The 24301-nt window shown below is 46.1% G+C and overlaps 1 protein-coding gene across 1 annotated transcript in view; it reads right to left on the bottom strand.

Annotated features, from left to right (window-relative positions):
- The window catches only part of Uhrf1bp1 (UHRF1 binding protein 1), a 61434-nt gene extending 41088 nt beyond the window's left edge, over nucleotides 1-20346 (bottom strand). The window contains exon 1 of the mRNA XM_041634853.1: nucleotides 20119-20346. Within this exon, the coding sequence (XP_041490787.1) occupies nucleotides 20119-20162 (44 nt within the window). The 5' untranslated portion in view covers nucleotides 20163-20346. The remainder of the gene's footprint in view (nucleotides 1-20118) is intronic.
- Between the last annotated feature and the right edge of the window lie 3955 nt (nucleotides 20347-24301).

The following is a 24301-nucleotide window of genomic DNA, read 5'->3' as shown; positions in this document are numbered from 1 at the left end:
TAAACAACACTTTTTATAATCAAGAATTCTGAACTGGTGTGGGATTATTTTACGGCATCAGACATTAAACAAGGTTTTCCAGGAAACAGGTTGTCTCGAGCCACAGCAGAGTGTACGTGTTGTTGCGTAAGGGCATTCTTGTTATAGACTAAGGGGAGCAGGACAGAGGAAGCTCAAGTCCATTCTGTTTGTAGATGCGCTGTGGATGTCAATCTGGGTGTTCTCAACAAGCAAAGGCGAGGAGGTTCCTGGACTGGCAGGTACTACTGTGTTTCAGTGGGTGGGGCCCAAAAAAGTTGGCAGACCTGTGGGTGGTAACCCCTTTGGGGTCAAGTATCAGATATTTACAACTGGAACAGCAGCAAAATTACAGTTCTGACAGGAAGGAAATAATTTTATGGTTAGGGTCACCACAACATGAGAAACTATACTAAAGGGTCACAGCGTTAGGAAGGCTGGGAACCACTGCCTTAAAAAACGGTGAGAAGCCCAGAACCAAAGCACCCAAGATTCAACATCTATAACACAAACTCCAATGTATTTTCTCCAGGTACAGTGCATTAAGAAAAACAAGGAGGCTGCAGAACATGCTAGGCTTTGGGCCAAGAAAATGAAGGAAGCCAAAGAAAAGCGCCAGGAACAGATTATTCAGAATGATGGCTGTCCTTGCTGAGGGCTTCCACTTCTAAGTCTCATCAAAAATAGTCTTTATAGCCAGGCAGTGGTAGAGCACTCAGAAGGCAGAGGAAGGAGGATCTCTGTGAATTTGAGGCCAGCCTGGTCTATACAGCAAGTTCCAGGACAGCCAAAGCCACACAGAGAAACCCTGTCTCAAAAAACAAAAAGAAAAAAAAGTCTTTAGGGGTAACAAATAAATAATCAGACCTCGTAGAAAAAGAAACAAAAACCAAGGGTAGATAGATCAGCATGGCAACAAGAGTCCCAGCATCTCTGACTCCACCCCCTACCTTACCATTAGGGTTACAAGCCTCTACACCAGCCTGGATTTTTCTGTGGCTTCTGGGGATCTGAACTCAGGTCCTCGAGCTTGTAAAGCAAGCACGTTACTCACTGAGCCACGCCCAGGTCTCTGTTATCTTTCATTCCTTGTTATGGTCTAGCAATGTGACACGTCACGTGTTACATCCGCCGTACGAGCATCAGCAGCTGACAGGCACTCATTCGGGTTTCCTCTTAAAATTCTGGTGTGAGCATGTGATTTTCTCTCTTGTTGGGACTGTGGGCGTGAAACCTTTGTATCTGTGATGTGCACCAGAGGAAGACGCTGACACTTGCCATCGCATTCTTCACCGTCGTCATCCCGTGATTCGAGTGTGTCTTCACAGCTCTCACCTGCAGCTCTGGATGGCATCCTCTTAGGTCACAGCCAGCCACACGCATGTCTTCTTTGGAGAAATGCCTACTTAGATCCTTTGCCCTTATTTAAATTTAGTTGTCTATTATTTCACTGTTAGCTTTTGGTGTTTTTCTAATAAGATCTCATGTATCCTAGGCTGGTTTTGAACTGTACAGTAAAAGATAAACTTGTTTTGTTTTTGTTCTCTTTTTTTTTCTTTGAAACTAAGACTCATTCTGTAGTCCCGCTGTCCTGGAACTCACTCTATAGACCAGGCTGGCCTCAAACTCAGAGACCCAGATGTCTCTGCTACTTGAAAAGCTGGGATTAAAGTTGTGCACCACTATGCCAATCATCTCTCTTTTCTTCTTTGTTTAAAGATTTCGTTTCATGTGTATGAGCGTTTCGCCTACATGTATGTCTGTGTATCACCACGCTATGCCTGGTGCCCAAAGAGACCAGAAGAGGTTATCAGGTCTCCTGGAACAGGAGTTAGGTGGTTATGAGCTCTTAACTGTTAAGCCATCTCTCAAGACCTAATCTTGCATTTCTGGGCCTCCTTCCTTGACTGCCAGCATTACAGACATGCGCTACACTTCCTGTATATGTGGTGCTATGGATGGGGCTCAGAGCTTCATGCGTGCCAGGCAAGAACTCTACCAAGAACTCTACCAATTGAACCATATTCCCATTGCCATTATTTCAAATATTTTTCTATCTTGTTTCATTATCTGATATTATGTAAAAAAAAAACGAAACTCTCTATGTCTAATGACACAACACAGAAAACATTTTATTAAAGTCGTGAATCCTATGAGTTATAAATTTACTCAAGAAGGAGGTTCAGCTGGTACTGTTCTTGCTGTTCAAGTGTAAGAGCACAAGTTTGTATTTCCCAGCACCCACATAAAAGCAAGTCTTTGGGAGGGGGAATGGAGAGACCGATCCTGGGGGCTTGCTGGTCAGACAGTCTACAAACAGGTTCAGTAAGAGACCCTTTTCCTAAAAAAATAAGATGGCAGAGGAAAACACCCAATACTGACCTCTGGCCTCCACACACATGATGGGCGTGCACACTCACCCCTCCCCCAGCAACACACACATAGAGAAAATGACACCCGGGCAGTGGTGGCAAAGCACGCCTTTAATCCCAGCACTCGGGAGGCAGAGGCAGGTGGATCTCTGTGAGTTCGAGGCCAGCCTGGTTTACAAACAAAGTTCCAGAACACCCAGGGCTACACAGAGAAACCCTGCCAGAAAACCAAAATAAATAAATAAGCTAAACAAAGGAAAATAATAGTTTCTGCTATATGGGATTATATATCTAGACAGACACATAAACTGCTATATGGGATTATATATCTACACACACACATAAACTGTAATTGCCCATATTTTTTTAAAGCTTGTTTTTATTTTTAAATAATATAATCAACATTTATATATTATCAGACCTTTAGGGGAAGAGGCAAGATCTCATATAGCTTAGCCTAGGCTGACCTCAAACTCACTATGTAGTCAAGGCTAGCCTCAAATTCTCAATCTTCGTACCTCCAGCTCTCAAGTGCTGGAATTATACAGGCTTTTCTTTAGACAAAGTCTTACTCTGTAATTCAGTTTGCCCTGGGAATCACTGCGGAGACCAGACTGACCTCAGTTCTGCTCAGCTTCCCAGCACTTGGGTTACAAGTGTGAGCCGCCTTGCCTGGCTTTAGAGAACACTTTCTGAGAAGAGACTTCATACAGCATGAATTGGCATCTTCCCCCAGTCAGCACTTGTCCCACTCCTCATCAAGGTGACAAACCAAAACAACTCCGCAGAGACACAATGATGTAAAGGATCCTACCCCAAGACACAGAAAGCAGCTTCCTATCCTCCTCCTCTACCTCCCTCTGTGTCCTTAATCCTTGAGCCAGAGTTCACTGCCTAGGTACATCACATGCACCACGTACACTTACCCACTGTCCAGCAATGGAAGACTATTTCTTTTTCTTTTTTTTTTTTTTTTGGTTTTTTGAGACAGGGTTTCTCTGTGGTTTTGGAGCCTGTCCTGGAACTAGCTCTTGTACACCAGGCTGGTCTCGAACTCACAGAGATCCGCCTGCCTCTGCCTCCCGAGTGCTGGGATTAAAGGCGTGGAAGACTATTTCTACTGGTCACAGGCTCCAAACTTCATTTTCTTTTTTTTTTTTTTTTGTTTTTTTTTTGTTTTTTTTTTTGTTTTTTTTTTTGTTTTTTGAGACAGGGTTTCACTGTGGCTTTGGAGCCTGTCCTGGAACTAGCTCTGTAGACCAGGCTGGTCTCGAACTCACAGAGATCCGCCTGCCTCTGCCTCCTGAGTGCTGGGATTAAAGGCGTGCGCCACCATCGCCCGGCCCCAAACTTCAAACTTACAAATGAAAATTGCAGGGGCTGGAGAGTTGGCTGAGCAGTTAAGAATACTGGCTGCTCTTGAAGACGGAACCTGGGTTCAATTCCCAGCACCCTCACAGCAGCTCACAACTGCTTGTAACTCCAGTACCAGGGGATGTGATGCCCTCTTCAGGCCTCCACAGGCACTACACACAAGCAGTGCACAGACATATGGGTAGGCAAACATACATACACACACAAAGATTTTTAATTAATTTTTTTTAAAAAGAAATTAAACTTGGGGGCATCACAATTCCATTCAGTCAAACTTGTAAATATTAGTATCTCAGTACTGATCTCCTTCAAAACTTCTAATTAGATTTATTTATGAGTAAAAGTGCTTTGCCTGTGTGTTCGCATGTGCGCTATGTGTGTGCAGTGACTATGGAAGTCAGAAGAGAGCACTGGGTTCCTTGGAATCAGAGTTTCAGACAGTTATGAGCTCTAATACCCTTCAGAACTTTTTAAAAATTATGGGCTGAGCCAGGCGGTGGTGGCGCATGCCTTTAATCCCAGCACTCGAGAGGCAGAGACAGGTGAATCTCTGTGAGTTCGAGACCAGCCTGGTCTACAAGAGCTAGTTCCAGAACAGGCTCCAAAACCACAGAGAAACCCTGTCTCGAAAAAAACAAAACAAAAAAAATTATGGGCTGGCAGCCAAATTATATACAACCAACGTACAAAAGACTGAGTTACATGTAAGATTACTGAAATCGGCAAATAAAACACGGCCAATCTTGAAAAGTTGGCACAGACTTCATGCCCTTCACCTGAAGAGCTAACGTAATATTTATAAACTTTAATTCTCCCTCGTTACAATCAATCAATACTGATTGCTAAAACGGAACACATTCTTCAGCGTTTATTACTGGCACCAGTAACATGCTAGCCCGCAGCACACAGATAAAGGGGATAAAGGGACTCCCTGATCCACTGGCTGGAGTCTCCGTCCTCAGAGCTAAGGTTTCCTCATTGCCAGCGGGGCACTCCAAAGCACACTTGGGGATGCTAAGGCAGACTGTGGGTTCAATGCTACCTGTGCCACCCAGGGACACACACTGTCTCGTGAAGATCAGCACACTAGAATGTTCACTCCATCATCTTCTCCCACACTGACCTACGCGTGCCACCGCCCACTCTAGTCTGGTTTTGATCTTTTTACCACAGTTTCTTTGTGACTGTGTGTGTGTGTGCAGTGTGGCACACCCAAGACAACACGAGTGTGGAAAGGAAAAACCACCTGCAGTTGTTCTCGGCTTCCAGACGCCCAGGTCCTCAGGCCTGGGAAGTACCTTCGTCTACTAAGCCGTCTCACTGGCCTTGGACTCTAGTTTTGAAGAAGCCAAGAGGCACAGTTCCTTCTGCTATGGAGGCCACTACCCAACTGGCAGGAAGAGCTGGGCTAAGTGAAGGTAACTAAATGCCCTCTAAGGGATAACCCAGTGTGCACATCTGGCTGCTTCACCTTGTAGGGGTCTGGATGAAAATGGTCCCTAGAAGCTCATGTTTGAATGTTTGGTCCCCAGTTAATAAACTGTTTGGGAACAATTAAGAGGTATGTTCTTGTTAGAGTAGGTATGTCTCTGACGAATGGGCTTTGAGGTTTCAAAAGCACACACCTGGCCCTGTCTGTCTGTCTGTCTGTCTGTGTCTCTGTCTCTCTCTCAATCTGCCTGCGGATCAGGATGCAGAGCTCAGTTACTGCTCCAATGCCATGGTTGTCTGCTTCCCACAATGATCAACATAGACTAACCCTCTGGAACTGTAAGCAAACCCCCGATTAAATGTGTTCTTTTATGAGAGTTGCCTTAGTCATGGTGTCTCTTCATGTCAATGGGACAGTAACTAAGACACACCTATAGTAAGGTCCCAGTCTCCCCAGGTCATGTGACATGGAAAGAGAGAATGCTTCCTTCCCTCTTTAACACAGTGCAAAAGCATTTCTCCCCACTCTGCAGTAAATGTCTAGAAATGTAATATTAGAGGCGAGGGAAACTGCTCAGTGGTTAAAGTTCTTACCACTCAAGCACTAACGACCAGAATTCAGGTCCCCAAAACCCAAGTAAATACCAGGCAGAGTAACAGCCCACCCGTCACTGCAGTCTCGGAAAATGTAAAGGGGGACCTCAGAACAAGCTGGCCACTGACGTTAGTCACAGTAGGGAGCTCTGGCTTTGAGATATTCTGCCTCAATGAGCAAGTCTGCAGAACGATGAGGATGACTCCCCACTACCAATATTGAACTCCACTATATACACATGTACCTACACCCACCATATGTAAAGCATGCGTGTATACATGCACAGCACACACAGGAGCACAAAAAACAAAGAAGTGTGATTAGGGCAGGAGAACGGCTCAGCTGGTAAAATACCTGCCACCCAAGCTGATGCAAGTTTGCCACCCAAAATCCACAAGGATAAAACTGACTGAAATTCGTCCTCTGATCTCCACACATGCTGGCATAAACACCCTCTACAACAAAAGTATTGGTTTTATTTTATTTATTTATTTTGTTTTCTCAAGACAGGGTTCCTCTGTGTAGCCCCAGCTGTCCTGGAACTCGCTCTGCAGATCTGCTCCCCCCCCACCCGGCGGAGACAACACAGTGAAGCAGCCGCATTACGTTTAAAATGTTGTTTCTACCCTGGCATGGCAGTGGACACCTATAATCTCAGCACTAGGGAGGCTGACACAGGAGAATTATAGATTCTAGCGCTACACAGTAAGGGCATGTTCCAAAAACCACACAAACACGTAGGCTGGCCAGGCAGCTCAGTGGCAGGACACTTACTCAGCATGTACAATGCCCAGATTTAATGCCTGGCACCTGAGGACAAGAGTCAAGAGCAAAACAGCATGTGTGAATTCTGTAGATAGGGAATTAAAAAGCTTGCTAAGCAAAGGGCTTGAAATTCATAGAAACTAAATCCTAGCCCTTTCTGCTACACCAACAGGCTTCCAACTCATCTCTCGAGGCAAGTGCTTCTCGCCATTGAGATCCACTAGGGCTACAGAAGGACCTTGAGGTGCTAGGCCACAGTACGACCTTGAGGTGCTAGCCCACAGTACGACCTTGAAGTGCTAGCCCACAGTACGACCTTGCAAGTGATAGCCCACAGTACGACCTTGAAGTGCTAGCCCACAGTACGACCTTGCATGTGATAGCCCACAGTACGACCTTGCATGTGATAGCCCACAGTATGACCTTGAAGTGATAGCCCACAGTACAACTTTGCATGTGCTAGCCCACAGTACGACCTTGCATGTGCTAGCCCACAGTACGACTTTGCAGGTGATAGCCCACAGTACGACCTTGAAGTGCTAGCCCACAGTATGACCTTGAAGTGCTAGCCCACAGTATGACCTTGCATGTGATAGCCCACAGTACGACCTTGCATGTGATAGCCCACAGTACGACCTTGCATGTGATAGCCAACTAAACTGCTACACACTCAGCCCCAGATTTTCTCTCAATTTTTTTAAAAGATGTATTCACTTATTTATTATATATACAGTGTTCTGCCTGCAGGTATGCCTGCACAAAAGAAGAGGACACCAGATGGTTGCTGGGAATTGAACTCAGGATCTCTGGAAGAACAACCAGTGCTCTTAACCTCTAAGCCATCTCTCCAGCCCCCTTCAATTTTTTTTTTTTAAGATAGGGTTTCTCTGTAGCTTTCGTGGCTGTCCTGGAACTAGCTTTTGTAGACCAGGCTGGCCTCGAACTCAGAGATCCGCCTGCCTCTGCCTCCTGAGTGCTGGGACTAAAGGTGTGTGCTCCACCACCGCCCAGTTCAATTTTTTTTTTCAGATTTATTTTACTCCATGTGTGTGAGTGTTTGGCTAGTGTGTATGCCTATGCACCAAATGTATGCCTAGTGCCCTCAGAGGTCAGAAGAGGACACTGAAACTGCAGTTATGGATAGTAATGAACACTACATGGGTGCTACTAACTAAAGCCAGGTCTTCAGCAGGAACAAAAATTGCTTTTAACTGGCAAGTCATCTCCAGACCCAAGTTTTCTGCTTCTAATAAAATACTCCAGAAAAAGAACCCGTAAGTTTGAAAGAGAGCAAGAGGCTGCAATGTACAGGAGGGTTTGGAGGGAGGAAAGGGCAGGAAGAAATTATGTAGTTATATTATAATGCCAAAAAAATTAAAATTTACTGGGTGGTGGTGGTGCACACCTTTAATCCCAGCACTCAGGAGGCAGAGGCAGGCAGATCTCTGTGAGTTCGAGACCAGCCTGGTCTACAAGAGCTAGTTCCAGGACAGGCTCCAAAACCACAGAGAAACCCTGTCTCGAAAAAAAAAAAAAGGCTACAAAGAAACCCTTTCAAAAAAAAAAAAACAACACACACACACACACAAAATAAATAAATAAAATTTATTTAAAAAATTAAAAGAGGGCCGGGCGATGGTGGCACACGCCTTTAATCCCAGCACTCGTAAGACATAAGCAGGCAGATCTCTGTGAGTTCGAGATCAGCCTAGTCTACAGAACTAGTTCCAGGACAGGCTCCAAAGCCACAGAGAAACCCTGCCTCGAAAAACAAACAAACAAAAAAAATTAAAAGAGTGCTGGAGAGGTGGCTCAGAGGTTAAGAGCACTGCCTGTTCTTCCAAAGGTCCTGAGTTCAATTCCCAACAACCACATGGTGGCTCACAACCATCTATAATGAGATCTGGTGCCTTATTCTGGCCTGTAGGCATACATGCAGATAGAATACTGTACACATAATAAATAAATAAATCTTAAAAAAATTAAAAGACGCCTTTAATCCCAGCACTCGGGAGGCAGAGGCAGGCGGATCTCTGTGAGTTCGAGACCAGCCTGGTCTACAAGAGCTAGTTCCAGGACAGGCTCCAAAACCACAGAGAAACCCTGTCTCAAAAAACCAAAAAAAAATAAAAATAAAAAAAAAAATAAAAGAAAGTGCTTCCTATAAGCCAGCATAAGCCTGGCGTGGTGGTACACATTTGAGAGGCAGAAGCAGGCAGATGTCTATGAGTACAAGGCCAGCCTGGTCTACACGAGTTCCAAGTCAGCCAGGGCTACACAGAAGACCCTGTCTCAAAAAAAAAAAAAGTGTGACTTTTTGCCAGACACAGTGGCTCACCCCTGTATTCCTACCACTCAGGGGATACAGACAGAAGGATTGCAATTATGGGGCCAGCCTGAGGTACTTACTGAATTCCAGGCTAGATCACAATACAGAGAGACTACCTCAATCCAAGGCTTGGCTCAGAGGTGAAGGCTCCTAACACCCAGCCTGCTGACCTGGGTTCTAATCAATGGACCCACATGGTGGAAGGAGAGAGCTGATTTCCGAAAGTTATGCTCTGACCTCTCTGTGGCACAGGCACGCACACACACACGCGCACACACGCACGCACACACACACGCACACACACACTTTAACACACAAATGTAAAGACAGAGAGACCCTGTCTTAAAATGTTGTAGAAAAGCTATGCAATTCAAATTTCTATTTCTGAAGGAAAAAGAAATGTGTCAATGGGTAGCTAAGATTGCAGAGCAGAACACTCAGATATTTAGGGAACAACCGTACTCATTTACCTTACAGAGCAGAACACTCAGATATTTAGGGAACAACCGTACTCATTTACCTTACAGAGCAGAACACTCAGATATTTAGGGAACAGCCCTCTAATCATTTACCTTGCAGAGCAGAACACTCAGATATTTAGGGAACAACCGTACTCATTTACCTTGCAGAGCAGAACACTCAGATATTTAGGGAACAACCGTACTCATTTGCCTTGCAGAGCAGAACACTCAGATATTTAGGGAACAACCATACTCATTTACCTTGCAGAGCAGAACACTCAGATATTTAGGGAACAACCCTTTACTCATTTACCTTACAGAGCAGAACACTCAGATATTTAGGGAATAACCGTACTTACTCATTTACCTTGCAGAGCAGAACACTCAGATATTTAGGGAACAACCCTTTACTCATTTACCTTACAGAGCAGAACACTCAGATATTTAGGGAACAACCCTCTACTCATTTACCGTATCATACTTATTTTGAGAGCTGTCACATCTAATCCGAGTAAGACATGTTTTGTCTGAGGGTTCTAAACATGCCTATCTCCACTGTCTCTCTGTAATTTGAATATTGTTCTGGAATGACATCATATGTTCTCAAGATTAGGACATCAGAATCTAAAAACTGAACACACGAGGGCATCTGCCTCAGTGACAGCGTGTGCTAAACATTGCAAAGCCATGGGTTCAATCCTTAGCACCACACACAGACTGAGCAGACAGCAAAACCAAGTGTTCAGTGGTTTACCACAGGAAAGGGCTTTAAACATTTTGTTTCCTGTGGGTTCTGAGACAAGGCCCCATACTATAGCCTGGCCTGGCCTTGAACTTGCCGGCAATCCTGCTTCAGCTTAGTAACAGCTGGGAGAGCCACCATATCCACCTTTTCAAATAAACAGAACAGCTATAATGAAAGGACATAAAATGCCAAGTGTTGTCCAGGATCTAGAAGCAAAGTTCTCACACACTTCAGTAGCAACACGCCAGCTGGCATCATGTAGGGATGTATTCATGAAAGCCCACATACTCTACAACCCAAAAGATCCCAAGCCCTGGTCTTAAAGAGACGCCCACCGGTGTGTAACATTCGTCACTGAAAGACACGTCCTAGAACATCCCTAGGATCGCACTATTATTCATAATGGCTTAGCTGAGAAAATACAGAACATTCACCAACAGCACTAACAGAACAGCATACAGTAATGGAGTCTGCAACACGGCACAAGCCTGATCGTGTACTACAACAGACAGGCTGGGGAGCTGGCTCAATGGGTAAAATGCTTCCGTGCCAGCACGAGGACCTGAGTTCAGTCCTCACCACCCACACGAAAAGTCTGCTGAGGTAGGGTACATTTCTAATTCCAGCTCTAGGGAGGCAGAGACAGGAGTTCGGGATCCCAGGGAGGTAACTGATAGACCGCTACAAAGAAAACATGTATGAACACATGCACAGACATACCTGTTTGCCTGGGGGCTTCAACCAGCTCCTGGCATAAGCTCCCTCCCCTGGGAGTTGCCTCAGTCCAAACTCCACCTCCAAGAAAGCCCGGCAAATGATGACCCCTCCTCATGGAAGGCCAGGACCACTCCCACAGGCTATTCAAACTGCCCCCCCAGAGAATAAACACATAGTCTCCTCCAGGTTTGCATGGTCTTCCCCTCTCCAAGTTTCCCCAGGCCACCCGGGAGTAAGGCCATCATTAAACATGGGCGTCTTTTAATTTGGTTTAATTTGGTCTGATTGGGATTATTTGTGTTGACAGAGATGCTCGTCTAAGAGAAAATACCTAACATTTGGAGGTTCCCCAGGGAGGGGCTGTTTTTCACACAGGCCCCGGGTCACATGTTGGAAAACGCCCTTCTTGAGCATAATCTCCACCAGGGGAGATCGGCTTCGGTCAGTTCTCCTTGAGTACATGCCTCTAGGGTCCAGGGCCCCATTTGCGTTTATCTTTTGTCTATTTTGGGGCTCTTCCATGGGAGTCACGATTGTGTTGAATGCCCAATTCAAGCGGCGAGCCAGGCCTTGCTGAGGTGGGACTGAGTGGACAGAAACATCTGCCACTCATGTCTCATGACTTAAGAGCCCTGTCCCAGTGGACGCACTGTGGCAGGCTTGAGTCCCAAGATTTGGCACAGACTTCTAAATGGGCTCTCGTGATTCAAAGCCAGATCCTCTAACACCCTTGGACTGCCTTTTACAAAAAAATCCTTTTTAATTGGGCCTATCTAACATCTAACATAAAAACAAACAAAGCTCCAAAAGCCCATGGTTTCTGGATGCTGTGCTCCTGCCCCCACTCCCATTCCTCACTCTCTTCCCTGCTTCTCTAGCTGTCTGTCTGTCTGTGTGTTCTCAACAATGGATCAGGATCTGTTTCCCCCCCATCCCTCCACTCTAAAACCATACAGTTCTTCTGTCCTTATGCTTCTGTTCCCTCTTACAGCGTCTGCTAATTTGGTCCTTAATGGGACCACCTCTGTGCTTCCCTGGCTTCTGCCTCCTGCCTGTACCAGGATTTTTAAGTTGGTCAGCTGACACAGGTTCCTAAAAGTGTTTTGTCTGTCTGTTAGAATAATGAGGCCTCAATATGTCTATGTGAGTATATGGGTGTGTTTCCACAGTATGCTTGTTTTATTTCTCTTTGTGTATGTGTGTGTTTTAAGATCTGTAAAACTTATAAGTCCAGATTACAGCAGCTCTGGAAAGATACAAACATGTAGGTAACCTCCATTTTAACCCATCACCATTTGGGTAAGAGTACCCACATGTGCTAGTATTCTTTGATTTATTAAAATATTCCTTTTAATCTTCTTACATTTACTAGCATTGGTAAGCTGTAACTGAGTAAAATACATGTCTAAATTTGGCTTATATGTCTAATTTAAATATAACAGGTAATGGTACCCAATTCTCAAGTGTCTACAGATCTGAAAGTATGGCATTTAACAAAAGAGCTTCTAACAGAGACATGCCAGCTCCTGCAGCACCCTATAGCTCCTCCAAGAAGATACGTGGTTGCAAAATACCTTCCATCTCGAGGCTTGCCTTTGGGTTTGGCAAAGCCACCTGCACAGCAAAAAGCAGCCTTCTACCTCACCAGCTTCCTGCATGCCACCAGGGGAATCGATCTTCTCATTCTGCCAAGACAGGTAGACTAAATCTTCCCCCCACAGGAAAATCTTATGGCAAGCACTGCTTCTAGATTGGCGTTCTCCAAGGACTACAGAGAGACATGGGATTGCCTTTGTAGCTAAAAAAGCTGTCTCATTTCTGCTCATTTATCCCCTTAGATCTGTCTAATAGCATTTGGTGACTTAAGGTACTGGTAGCTCATTGCTTCATTTGTTAGGTTGCCTACTAAAATAGAGACAGGTGTGCCTCTTTAACAGGTTTCATAGTCCAGGACTAACAGGTTTTAGGTGTATCTTCAGAAGCTTAGAGTTTCCAATTCCCTTTAATTGTCTTCTAAAAGGCCGGGGTGATGGTGGCGCACGCCTTTAATCCCAGCACTCGGGAGGCAGAGGCAGGCGGATCTCTGTGAGTTCGAGACCAGCCTGGTCTACAAGAGCTAGTTCCAGGACAGGCTCCAAAGCCACAAAGAAACCCTGTCTCGAAAAAACAAAAACAAAAACAAAACATAATTGTCTTCTAAAGTGTTCATACCTTTTAACCTAAAGCAATAGTCTTTTGCTATGACACCAAGATGTAAATCTGTTCCAGTTCTCTTACAGATACCTACAGGTTCTTGGGAAAAAGTTTTACTGCTGTATCAAAAATCAAGTCTGGTAAAAACTAACAGTCTCCAGAGCGTATTTTTAACCCCACCCATTTCTTAAAAATATTTATTTATTTATTATGCATACAATATTCTGTGTGTATGTCTGCAGGCCAGAAGAGGGCACCACACCTCTTTACAGATGGTTGTAAGCCACCATGTGGTTGTCGGGAATTGAACTCTGGACATTTGGAAGAGCAGGCAATGCTCTTAACCACTGAGCCTTCTCTCCAGCCCAACCCCACCCATTTTTAAGAATACTTTACAGGTCACTCCTGCTGTCTGAGCCAAGACCAATTTACAAAGTACTCACCAGACAATGCCAACCACTTGCACCAGCTCCTGGGAATTCCCCATTGGTACCAACTCTCCTGGCTCAAGGACACCTACCAACCAAAATCTAGTTTATCTGCTATTGTGTCCCAGTTATACACCCGAGCCTCACCTGTACAACTGGAGTATCTCTCTGTCCCGTTCTTCCTGGCAGTAAATGACTTCCCATGCCCGGCCCCATTCATGGGGCCAATAATAACAACACTTTTTCTCCTAGCCACCTGCCTTCTCATTTCCCTCAGAAACAGCTGCCTGAGGTCTCCAGGATGGCAGTAAACCGGATATCACTCCAGCCACACCTCTCACTGAGCGGGAGCCCACCAACTCCCAGCCCTTCCCTCTCCCACGTTGCCCCATGCCCACAGGAAGTAGCCAGACTTGAGCCGGTGCCCCTTTATCCAAGGAGTCTAAAATGTTTGGTTGAGGGCTTCACCTCAGCTAGCTGGCACTCCTTTATCCAAAAGCTCTGGAATGTTTGGTCAGAAGCATCACCTCAGCTCCCTAACACCCCTTGATAAAAAGTCTGGATTGTTTGCCTGGGGGCTTCCCCCAGCTCCTGGCATAAACTCCCTCCCCTGGGAGTTGCCTTAGTCCAAACTCCACCTCCGAGAAAGCCCGTCAAACGGTGACCCTCCCCAGGGAAGGTTGGGACCACTCCCATAGGCTATTTAAACTGCCCCCCAGAAAATGAATGTGGTCTTCCCCTCTCCATGTTTCCCTGGGACACCCAGAAGTTAAGGCCATCTATTAAACATGGGTGTCTTTTAATTTGGTTTAATTTGGTCTGATTGGGATTATTTGCATTGGAGACAGGCTCGTCTAAAAGAAAATACCTAACAATATCCAAGGCACAAAAGATGTTTAAGCCAACAAAGTCAGATACAGTAGTTTAAACCTGTAACACATACACATTCAATAAATAAAATGCTGAAAATATGTATGTAAATAAATAAACGCATGGGGGGGGCTGGAGAGATGGCTCAGTGGTTAAGAGCATTGCCTGCTCTTCCAAAGGTCCTGAGTTCAATTCCCGGCAACCACATGGTAGCTCGCAACCATCTGTAATGGGGTCTGGTGCCCTCTTCTGGCCTGCAGGCATACACGCAGACAGAATATTGTATACATAATAAATAAATAAATAAATATTAAAATAAATAAATAAATAAACGCACTGGGCTAAGAACACAGCAAAATTGGCAGTATTTACAGCCCATGCATGAGGCGCTGGGTTCAGTCTCTAGGGCAGAGGATGGGAAGTGGGAGAGCCACAAGCAGTGGTGCACACCTGCTGTCCTGGTGCCGTGAGCCTGAGGGAGTAGACCACAGAGACTCCGCCTCGACAATGACACTCTGGGGTCTGGGGATGCAGCTCAGGGGCGAAGAGCTTATGTCAAGCACACAAAGCCCTGAGTTCTACCCCAGGACAAAGCAAAACAAAATATGAATCTAAAATTTTGCTTGTTTTTGGTTTTTTGAGACAGGGTCTCTCTGTGTAGCCTTGGCTGTTTTGGAACTCACTCTATAGACCAGGCCAGTCTGGAACTCAGATATCCACCTGCCTCTGCCTCCTGAGAGCTGGGATGGAAGGCGTGCACCACCACCACCCAGCGAATTTAAAGATTTTTTTAAGAGCACCTACACTGTGCAATCCCATTTATATAAAACAAGACAATGGTCCCACTTTGATGGAAAGGTAAGGACTGAAATAAGGCATGGGTGCGGCAGGAAGCCTCCTGAGTGCTGGGAATATTGCTTCCGCACTAGGTGCTTCAAGTGGGTGCCATGTTCTGTCTGAGTATGCAAAGATGCAGATCACTGCGGCAGCGGAGGTCAAAGGGCAGCTCAGAAGGAGCCTGCACGGGAGTCTCCTTCTATCACTTACTAGCTGTGGTTCTGGACAAGTTACTTAACCCTTCGGCTGAAATTCTTCACTCACACAGCAAGCTTCCGCCTCCAGCAATAATCTCAGTTATACAAGACTGCAGATGCTTGTTAGAACAGACGGCCACCACTGTCTGCTGAGTAAATACAAGAGGTTTACTCTAAATCCACATCAGAAAATGAGAAAGAAAATGGAAACAGGGCTTGAGTGTTACTAGAAAATGGACGGAATAATTACTAGAAAAGTGACGGTGTTAAAAACTAGTCTCGCTGGTGGCAGTGGGGCTTGACTTTAGTCCCAGCACTTGGGAGGCAGAGGCAGGCGGATCTCTGTGAGTTGAGGCCCAGCGTGGTCCAAGGCTGTTACATAGAGAAACCAAAAACAAACCAACAAACAAAAACCTAGTGTAGCACAAAGGAAGGAATTTAACCTACAAATTAAGACTAGTCCTACAGACTTCCACCCAGAGGCCCTGACAGTCACCTGTGAGAGCTGAGGCCCGTGCGTAACAGAGGGATCTCCAAGATCATTCCAGTGCTTGCACACCCTAGGGCACTAGGAAGCCCCATCAGGCCTGCAACAGCTCAATTCACTCAAGTTCTCTTGTTCTCCAAAAGGAGTTATGAAACTTCACACATCTCTGACTTTCAGCACCTATGTTTATAAAAACTTCAGGCTGACATTTCCTACAGTCACTTAAGAGTAAAGAACTAAGACTGCCAATGGGATTCTGACAGAGGCAGCGAGCATTCTGCCATTAGTGCTTTGAACCTGTCCCCAACTCCTCTTTACTTAACACAGTTTCTATGTCAGGCGCCGTGACAAACGCCGTGTCCCCAGTCCTCAGAGCCCTCTGCCAGACTCTACTACTCTTCCCTATTCACTCACACCCACAACAGCACAGCTGGGAAGGCAGTCCTGGCCGACAGCGGCAGAGCTGAAGGTGAATCTGTGATGTTCTCTCCATCCAGAGTCCCGACTGACTTCACAGCCTATCGCATACCTTCTTGTACAATGCACGGTCGTTAGCAAGAAGAAATGCCAGACGCGATGGCATTATACCAATAATACCAATACTCAAAGGCTGAAATAGACAGCCAGGGTTCTCAAGAGAGAGAGAAAAAAAAAAGGAAACAAACAAAAAACACTAATAACCTAATTTAGTGAAAAATCTATTTTAGCATTTATTTATGAAACAGGGTCTCACTGGGTGGTGGTGGTGCACATCTTTAATCCCAGCACCTGAGAGGCAGAGGCAGGCAGATTTCTGTGAGTTCAAGGTTAGCCTGGTTTACAAGAGCTAGTTCCAGGACAAGCTCCAAAGCTACAGAGAAAACCTGTCTCGAAAAACAAAAACAAAACAAAACAAAAAAACTCACAGGGTCTTAGTAAATGGTCCAGGTTGGCCTCAAATTTAAGACCTTCCTGCCTCAATCTCCCAAGGGTGGGGATTACAAACCCATACCACCACACCAGCTAATTCTGACAATTTTTTAAATAAATAATTACTTCCTATTGCTAGGTAGAGTTCTTTCCATGGGTTCATTTCAATGAACATTTAATGGTGTATTAAATTTCTGCATATTGGACAATGGTCTCCCAAACCAGGGGTGAAATTCCTAAGAGACATTTAATCCCCACTGCCTTCCCAGCACCTAGATCAATATCTTACAAAGAAGACATTTAAAATAAACATGTTAAATTAATAGAATTACCAGGATGCACTTTCTCATCACTGGCCTGTCCTCTGCTCTAAAATACTGTCCCTGAGGTCAAATGGCACTGCCAGACACCTGTCACAGTTAACACAACTCTGCAAACCTCCCCAGCCTTCCTTCCCCACCAGGTGCCACAAGCCACAGAGCCACAGCTCCTTCCTCGCCAGTGAGGGGTGAACACAATACACATCAACGTCACACATGATTACAGAGTCCAAAATAAACAAAGGCCCTGGGATTCTGGCCTTTCCAACCAGACCTACAGCCTACTCCTCTGAAGGGGGGACCTGACAGTGCAGCTTTAAGTAACCTCTTCCTCCTCCCAGCCCCATGCCCAGGAAATCAGAAATGGCCCTCCATGTCAGGCATACTATTCCTACTTTATTTAAAGCAGAAAAAGCTTTCTTCTCCCAGGACTCACCAAATGTGTCAGGGAATACACAGAGTTAGACGCCAGCCTGAGGTACATGACACCTCAAAGGAAAAAAAATCAAAGGCTTCAGCACGTATCATTAAAATATTATGTTCACAGAAGGTGCACAGAACGTGTGTGCACACGCTAGGGGAAGCACACAGAACATGTGTGTGTACTACTGTACTACGGGAAAAGGGCCCCAGGGTTAGGAAGCTGGTTCATTCACACTCCCTTATCTTCTGGACAAGTCACTCATCCTTGCTGGGCTTCCTGCTTCCTCAGTCAAAAGTGAAGGGTTGGGCTGGAGAGATGGCTCAGTGGTTAAGAGCACTGCCTGCTCTTCCAAAGGTCCTGAGTTCAATTCCCGGCACCCACATGGTGGCTCACAACCATCTGTAAAGAGGTCTGGTGCCCTCTTCCGGCCTGCAGGCATATACACACAGAATATTGTATACATAATAAATAAATAAATAAATAAATATTTTTTGAAAAAGTGAAGGGTTGAAGTCAGGCATGATGGCACACACCTTTAATCCCAGCACTTGGGAAGCAGAGGCAGGAAGATCTCTGAGTTTGAGGCCAGCCTGGTGTACATATGAAGTTCCAGAACAGCCAAGACTACACATACTAAGACCCTGTCTCAAAGAGATCTAAGGAAAAGAAAGAAAAGGGGAGGAGGAGTGGGAGCAGAAGAGAGAGAGGAGAGAAGAGAAAAGGAGGAGGAGGGGAGGGAAGAGCAGAGGGGCTGGACTACATCAAGAATTATTCACTTATTCCAGGATGCTCTGAGAGACTCAGGTAAGTGCATTAGGATTCTCAACTCCCACAAAACTTCAATAACAAATTAGCTGATGACAAATGTCAATTATTCCAGCACTTGTAAGGTTAAGGCAGGAAACCCACTCCAGGCCCCCTTGGGCTGCAAAGTGAGGCACTATCTCAAGAGAGAGACAGAGGCAGCAAGAAACAAAAGATCAGCAAGGTGGCTCAGCAGGTAAAAGCGTTTGCCATATAAACCTGTTGACCTGAGTTTGATTCACAGAACCTGTGTAAAAGTGGATTGAGAGAAGTGATAACCCAAAGTTGTATGGCAACTTTCACATGCACACTGTGGCACTCCCGCACCTGCCCAAACGCCCACCACACACACATACTCCATAAAGACAAAGTATTTTTTTAAACTGTCAGTATATATAAATTTGTCTAGACATGTCTACAAATGGTACTAAATTGTCACACACATTATGACTACAAACAATAAAAATACCCATGTCCTATTGAGCACTCCCTGTGTCTGAAGCTCTGATGTAGGTCTTTACATGTAACAGCTCACGTAGTCTTCTGACATGTAGTCCAAGTCAGCTTGGAACTGTATGATCTCCAGGCTGGCCTCAAATCCCCACTCCTGCCTCACCTCCAAAACGCCAGGGCTGCCGGCATGTGCCGCCAAGGCAGCCTACAATAATCTTTGCGGTATATACCAGTACTATCCTCAGTTTAAAGAACATGAAAGTCAATGAGGAAGTGCCCAGGCTCGAGGAGCCCTGGAGCCCAGGCCTGTGTGAGGGGGCTAACCAGAACATCTGGATCTAGCTGATAAAGCCTGAGCTCATATATGCCATGTCAGCCAGGAAAAGGAGGACACCATGTCAGGAACAGACTCACACACCATTTGCCAAATAAACACAATGAAAAGACCTGAAAGGATATATCAGCACAATCCCTGGTGTTCCATGTTGACTGGCCACACACACACACACACACACACACACACACACACACGCCCCTTTTTAAAACCACTAGCCACCATGCAGACAAACTGGATCACTAGAGGAACTGAGACCACCTAAATTAACAACCATCACCAACCCCAAGCTAGAAAAAGTTAAGAAACGAATCGCAAAGCTAGCTCCCACTGTTTTGCAGTCACCAATTCTAACAAGTTGCGCCATCACGTAGAGACCAGGAGTCCTTCAGGTACAGCTCAAAGTTGTCCTGCCAACCAATCCCTCATGCCCCAAACACCGAGCCACAGAACGACTTAGCAGAAGGCTACAAAGCACAAGCGGACACTGGCTGTCACAAAAACTTCCATGGCATCTTAAAGGGAAGGTTGCTGAAACTTTATCCCCCAACTCTGACCTTTCTCCGATTAGTCTGTGTAATGAGAAGAAATCGGAAAGGAGAAAGGAGGGAGGTCCGAAAGGAGCACGAGCCTCGGGTGAAGGGCTTACATCTTTTCAAGGGTGATGCAACAGGGTCAGACAGAAGAAAGCCAGCGCCTGCGCTGCAAATCTAAGAGGGCCTGGGTACTGCAGCATCGGGCGAAGCGAGCAATGAAGAAGCGGAGGCTGGGCGGCTCGAGGCGGGAAGAGGCCTCGGGGGGCGGGCAGGGGTGCTCAGGAGGAACCGGCTGGCCTGCCTGGGCTCCGTGCGGGTCTGGGCCAGGAAAAGAGCAGGGTGACCCGCGCGGAGGGAGGTGGCGGGGGGAGGGGAAAGGAGAGGACCGTGCCGGGGCGAAGGAGGAACGCAGGGCTGACAAGGACCGGCGAGAGTGGAACCGGGGCCGCTCGGCCGAGCGCGGCCTGAGGGATCGGGAGGGTTCGGGAAGGGCCCAGGTACGTAGAGTGGCGCTCTCACCGGGACAGGTGCTTCAAGATCTGCTTCTTAATGATCCCGGCCATGCCGCGGCCTCCTCGGCTGGGGAGCAGATGCGCCCCTCACCTCGCCGCGGCACGGGCACCGGCTGCCGTAGCTACAGCGGGCGCCATGGCGCTTTGTCGCCCCCGCCGCGGAGCCCGTAGGTCCGCCACGTTCCCACCCACCAGCGCGCGCGGCGCCGCAGCCTCCCGCGGAGAAGAGCCGCGACCGCACACCACCCTCCCTGCACCCCGTGGCGAAAGCGCGCGGCGAGGGGTGGGGACGCGAGCGGCGGCACAGGCGCGCACGGGATGAGGGGCGGGGCAGCCGAGGCTCAAGAGGCGAAAGGAGAGGCTTTAGGGGCGGGGCTTCGGGGGCGGGGTTCACTATGCGAGGAGCTGGCTAGGGTAAGCGGCTTTAGTCAGGACACTCCGGAGGCAGAGGCAAGCAGGTCTGTGAAATCGAGGCTAGCCCGGTCAACATAGGGCATTCCAGGACAGCTAGGGCTACAATGAGAGACCTAAATCCAAAAAATAAAAGTATGCAAGTGTCCTCTTGGCGGTTCTTGCAACTTCTAAATCTGAAATCTCACGCTGAAGACACAGCTCACCTATGACCATGCTTGCACCCGTCCACAGTACCGAAGAAGGAAAGTGCCTCAAACCCTGAAGAGTAAGGACAATAAGAAATGTTTCCAGTGACCCTGTCTGACAAACTGTTCTAGTGATTTTAAGCCAAGAAATCTGACCTTTCTTTAACGCTTCCAGTTTTAAGGAAAAGAGAAACTTGCAGTTATTAAGCTTCTATTAAATACATAAGATCTTCATGGTAAACAGTGACAGACAAGCCTTCAGGACTCTGTTAAATACCGGCGGCCAGGCTTGCTCTGCACTTCGCCACTATATCTAGGAGTCTAAGATACCATCTGGTCAGAGCTATGCAACCGGGACAAGGGCAGAATCCTGTTTCCATGCAGGACCGTGGCTCAGCGCAAGGATCTCATTTCCCAATGCAGCATTCTGACAAACTGCTGAGACATCAGGACTCCAACCAACCAAACCAAAGGTAAACAACACACTTTGCATAAAGCCTCCTTTTAGAAAGTTAAAAACAAAAACCAGTCTCTCTATTGACCAGTACTATACATGAGTCAAATAAAGGAGGAGAAAAACCATATTCAGCAACGGCTTTCAACTGCCCTTGGAAAAAGAAGCAACCATGGGACGAGTGCTAATGGCTTCAGTTATTTAGTGTGCTTTTCTTTGTTGGTTAGTTGGGGGATTTTTTGGCAGTAGTGGGTATTACACTGAGTGCCTCAAGCACTCTACCACTGAGCTACAACCACCCAGACACCCCCTTTTAATATGTATTTTTTTAAATATTTATTTATTATGTATACAATATTCTGTCTGCCTGTATGCCTGCAGGCCAGAAGAGGGTACCAGACCTCATTACAGATGGTTGTGAGCCACCATGTGGTAGCTGGGAATTGAACTCAGGACCTTTGGAAGAGCAGGCAATGTTCCTAACCGCTGAGCCATCTCTCCAGCCCGTTTTTCTTTATCTGTATGTGTACTCCTATGTGAGTTTATGTGCACCATGTACATGCAGGGACCTGCAATGGCTAGAAGCTGTCAGATCCTTTGGAACTTGACTTACAAGCAGCTGTGAGCCAATTGGTGTGGGTGCTGGGAACTAAACCTGGGTTCTCCAGAACAGTAAACACTTAACTGCTGAACCGCCTCTCCAGCCCATACTTGCTGCGGTCCTCCTGCCTCTGTCTCCTGAGTGCCAAGATTACCGCTGTGCACGCCACACCTGGCTAGACTCCTGTTTTATTCACTTCGATTAAAATCATGGAACTTCCATAAACTATCATAAATTTTTCTGAAACTTTATTCCAAGACTATCACTGTTTCCAGGACAGAGATTTAATTAAAGTTTGGGCTCGCTCTTCCTGTTGCCTGCCGATCCAGACATAAAACTCTCCCCTTCTCCAGAACCATGTCTACCTATCTACTGCCTTGCTTCCTGCCATTATGATAATGAATTACACCTCTGAACCTGTAAGCCAGCCCCAATTAAATGTTTTCCTTATAAGAAAGGGGGGAGCAGGGCGGTGGTGGCGCACGCCTTTAATCCCAGCACTCGGGAGGCAGAGGCAGGAGGATTTCTGTGAGTTCGAGGCCATCCTGGTCTACAAGAGCTAGTTCCAGGACAGGAACCAAAAGCTACGGAGAAACCCTGTCTCGGAAATCAAAAAAAAAAAAAAAAAAAAAGAAAGAAAGGGGGGACCCACCTTGGGTCAGACACAGTGGTACATGTCTGTAGAGCCAGCTACTCAGGAAGCTGGAAAAGGAAGATAGTTTGAACCCAATAAAGCCAGCACGAACAGCAAAGGAGACCCAGTCTGTAAAACAGAACAGAGTGGATTTCTGTGGGTTTCAGGGCAGTCTGGTACATAAGAACTAGTTCCAGGACAGGCTTCAAAGTTACTGAGAAACCCTGTCTCGGAAAACTAAAAAAGGAAGAAAAGAAAAAAAAGAAAAACAGCCAGACATGGAGGCGCACACCTGTAATCTCAGCCTCTGGAAGGCTGAAACAGGACTATTAGAAATTCAAGGTCAACTTCAGTTACACAGCAAGTTCTAGAACAACCCAGGTTGAAAAAGAGGGGCTGGGAAATGGCTCAGCAGTTAAGAGCACCAGCTGCTCCTCAAAGGACCCTGGTTCAATTTCCAGTACCCACATGGCAGCTCACACCTGTCTCTAACTCCAGTTTTAGGGGACCTGACACCCTCACACAGACACACCTGCAGGCAAAACACCAGTGAAAACAAAATACAAATAGATTAAAAAAATAGAATGTTAAAATGTTTAAAATTTTTTTTGTTTTGTTTTGGCTTTTTTTTTTTTCAAGACAGGGTTTCTCTGTGTAACTTTTGGAGCCTATCCTGGGACTCACTATGTAGATCAAGCTGGCCTTGAACTCAGTGATCCACCTGCCTCTGCACCCCGAGTGCTGTGATTAAAGGTGTGCGCCACCACTACTTGGCTTGTTTTCATCATTATTTTTATTTTAAAGATTTATTTATTAATTATGTATACAGTGTTTTGCCTGCATGTATGCTGAAGGCCAGAAGAGGGCACCAGATCTCATTACAAGTGGTTGTGAGATACCTTGTGGTTGCTGGGAATTGAACTCAGGGCCTCTGGAAGAGAAGTCAGTGCTTTTAACCTCTGAGCCACCTCTCCAGCCCCCATCATTATTTTTAACAATAACTCAGCTGGGCGATGGTGGCTCATGCCTTTAATCCCAGCTCTTGGGAGACAGAGGCAGGAAGATCTCTGTGAGTTCGAGGTCAGCCTTGTCTACAAGAGCTAGTTCCAGGACAGGCTCCAAAGCCACAGAGAAACTGTGTCTCAGAACAAAGAAAAAAAAACCCTCAAAATACAGAATACCAGAAAGGGACAAACTTTTCTCCCCTCATCCCTGACCCCAGCTACTATTTGCTCTTCCTGAGCTACCAATATTACAGTTGCATATCTAACACACAGGCAAATAGAAATAATTCCTAAGGGCAGCAGTGAACTTGAATAAATTATTTATTTTACATGCACACACACGTATAATATTGCTGGGAGCCATCCCCGGTGGTAGGCAGGTACCAGCAGAGGACATAAGGAGTAGGCAAGGAATGGAGTGAGCCAGGCCACGATGGTCAGGAGAATCTTTATTCTTCTTTATGCTTCTTTATGTATATAGACTTTAGTAAGCAGGGATACATTCATGCTCTTCCAAAACATAGATCATGTCATTTTTGGTTTTGGACACTGTCTCCTGCATATCTTTTAATCATCATTAATCAACTATGACAGAACAGAGTTATCATGACCGCACTGATAAAGTTATCTTTTATAATCATTCTTACTCATTAATCCCATAACCCCAATTTTAAGAATCTGAAGGCATGTGACAGCCTGTTCTTAGACTGGTAGCTTCTGTGGATACAAGGACACTAGACCAAAAAACCCTTCAAGCCAGTCCAGGCATAGCGCCATGCCCCAAGCAGGGTATTGTTAACTCTAAATGGTCAGAGGGCCCAAGAAAAACCCTCAGGCCCAAGCTGCTGCAGTTATTACTTAAATTCTGGCATTAAACAATGTTTCTATTTTATATCTT

This window comes from Microtus oregoni, unplaced genomic scaffold (assembly GCF_018167655.1).
Source record: "Microtus oregoni isolate MIOR12 unplaced genomic scaffold, Mior012 000046F_ref0000063, whole genome shotgun sequence".
In the NCBI taxonomy this organism is placed as follows: domain Eukaryota; kingdom Metazoa; phylum Chordata; class Mammalia; order Rodentia; family Cricetidae; genus Microtus; species Microtus oregoni.
This window is presented reverse-complemented; position numbering and strand designations above follow the sequence as displayed.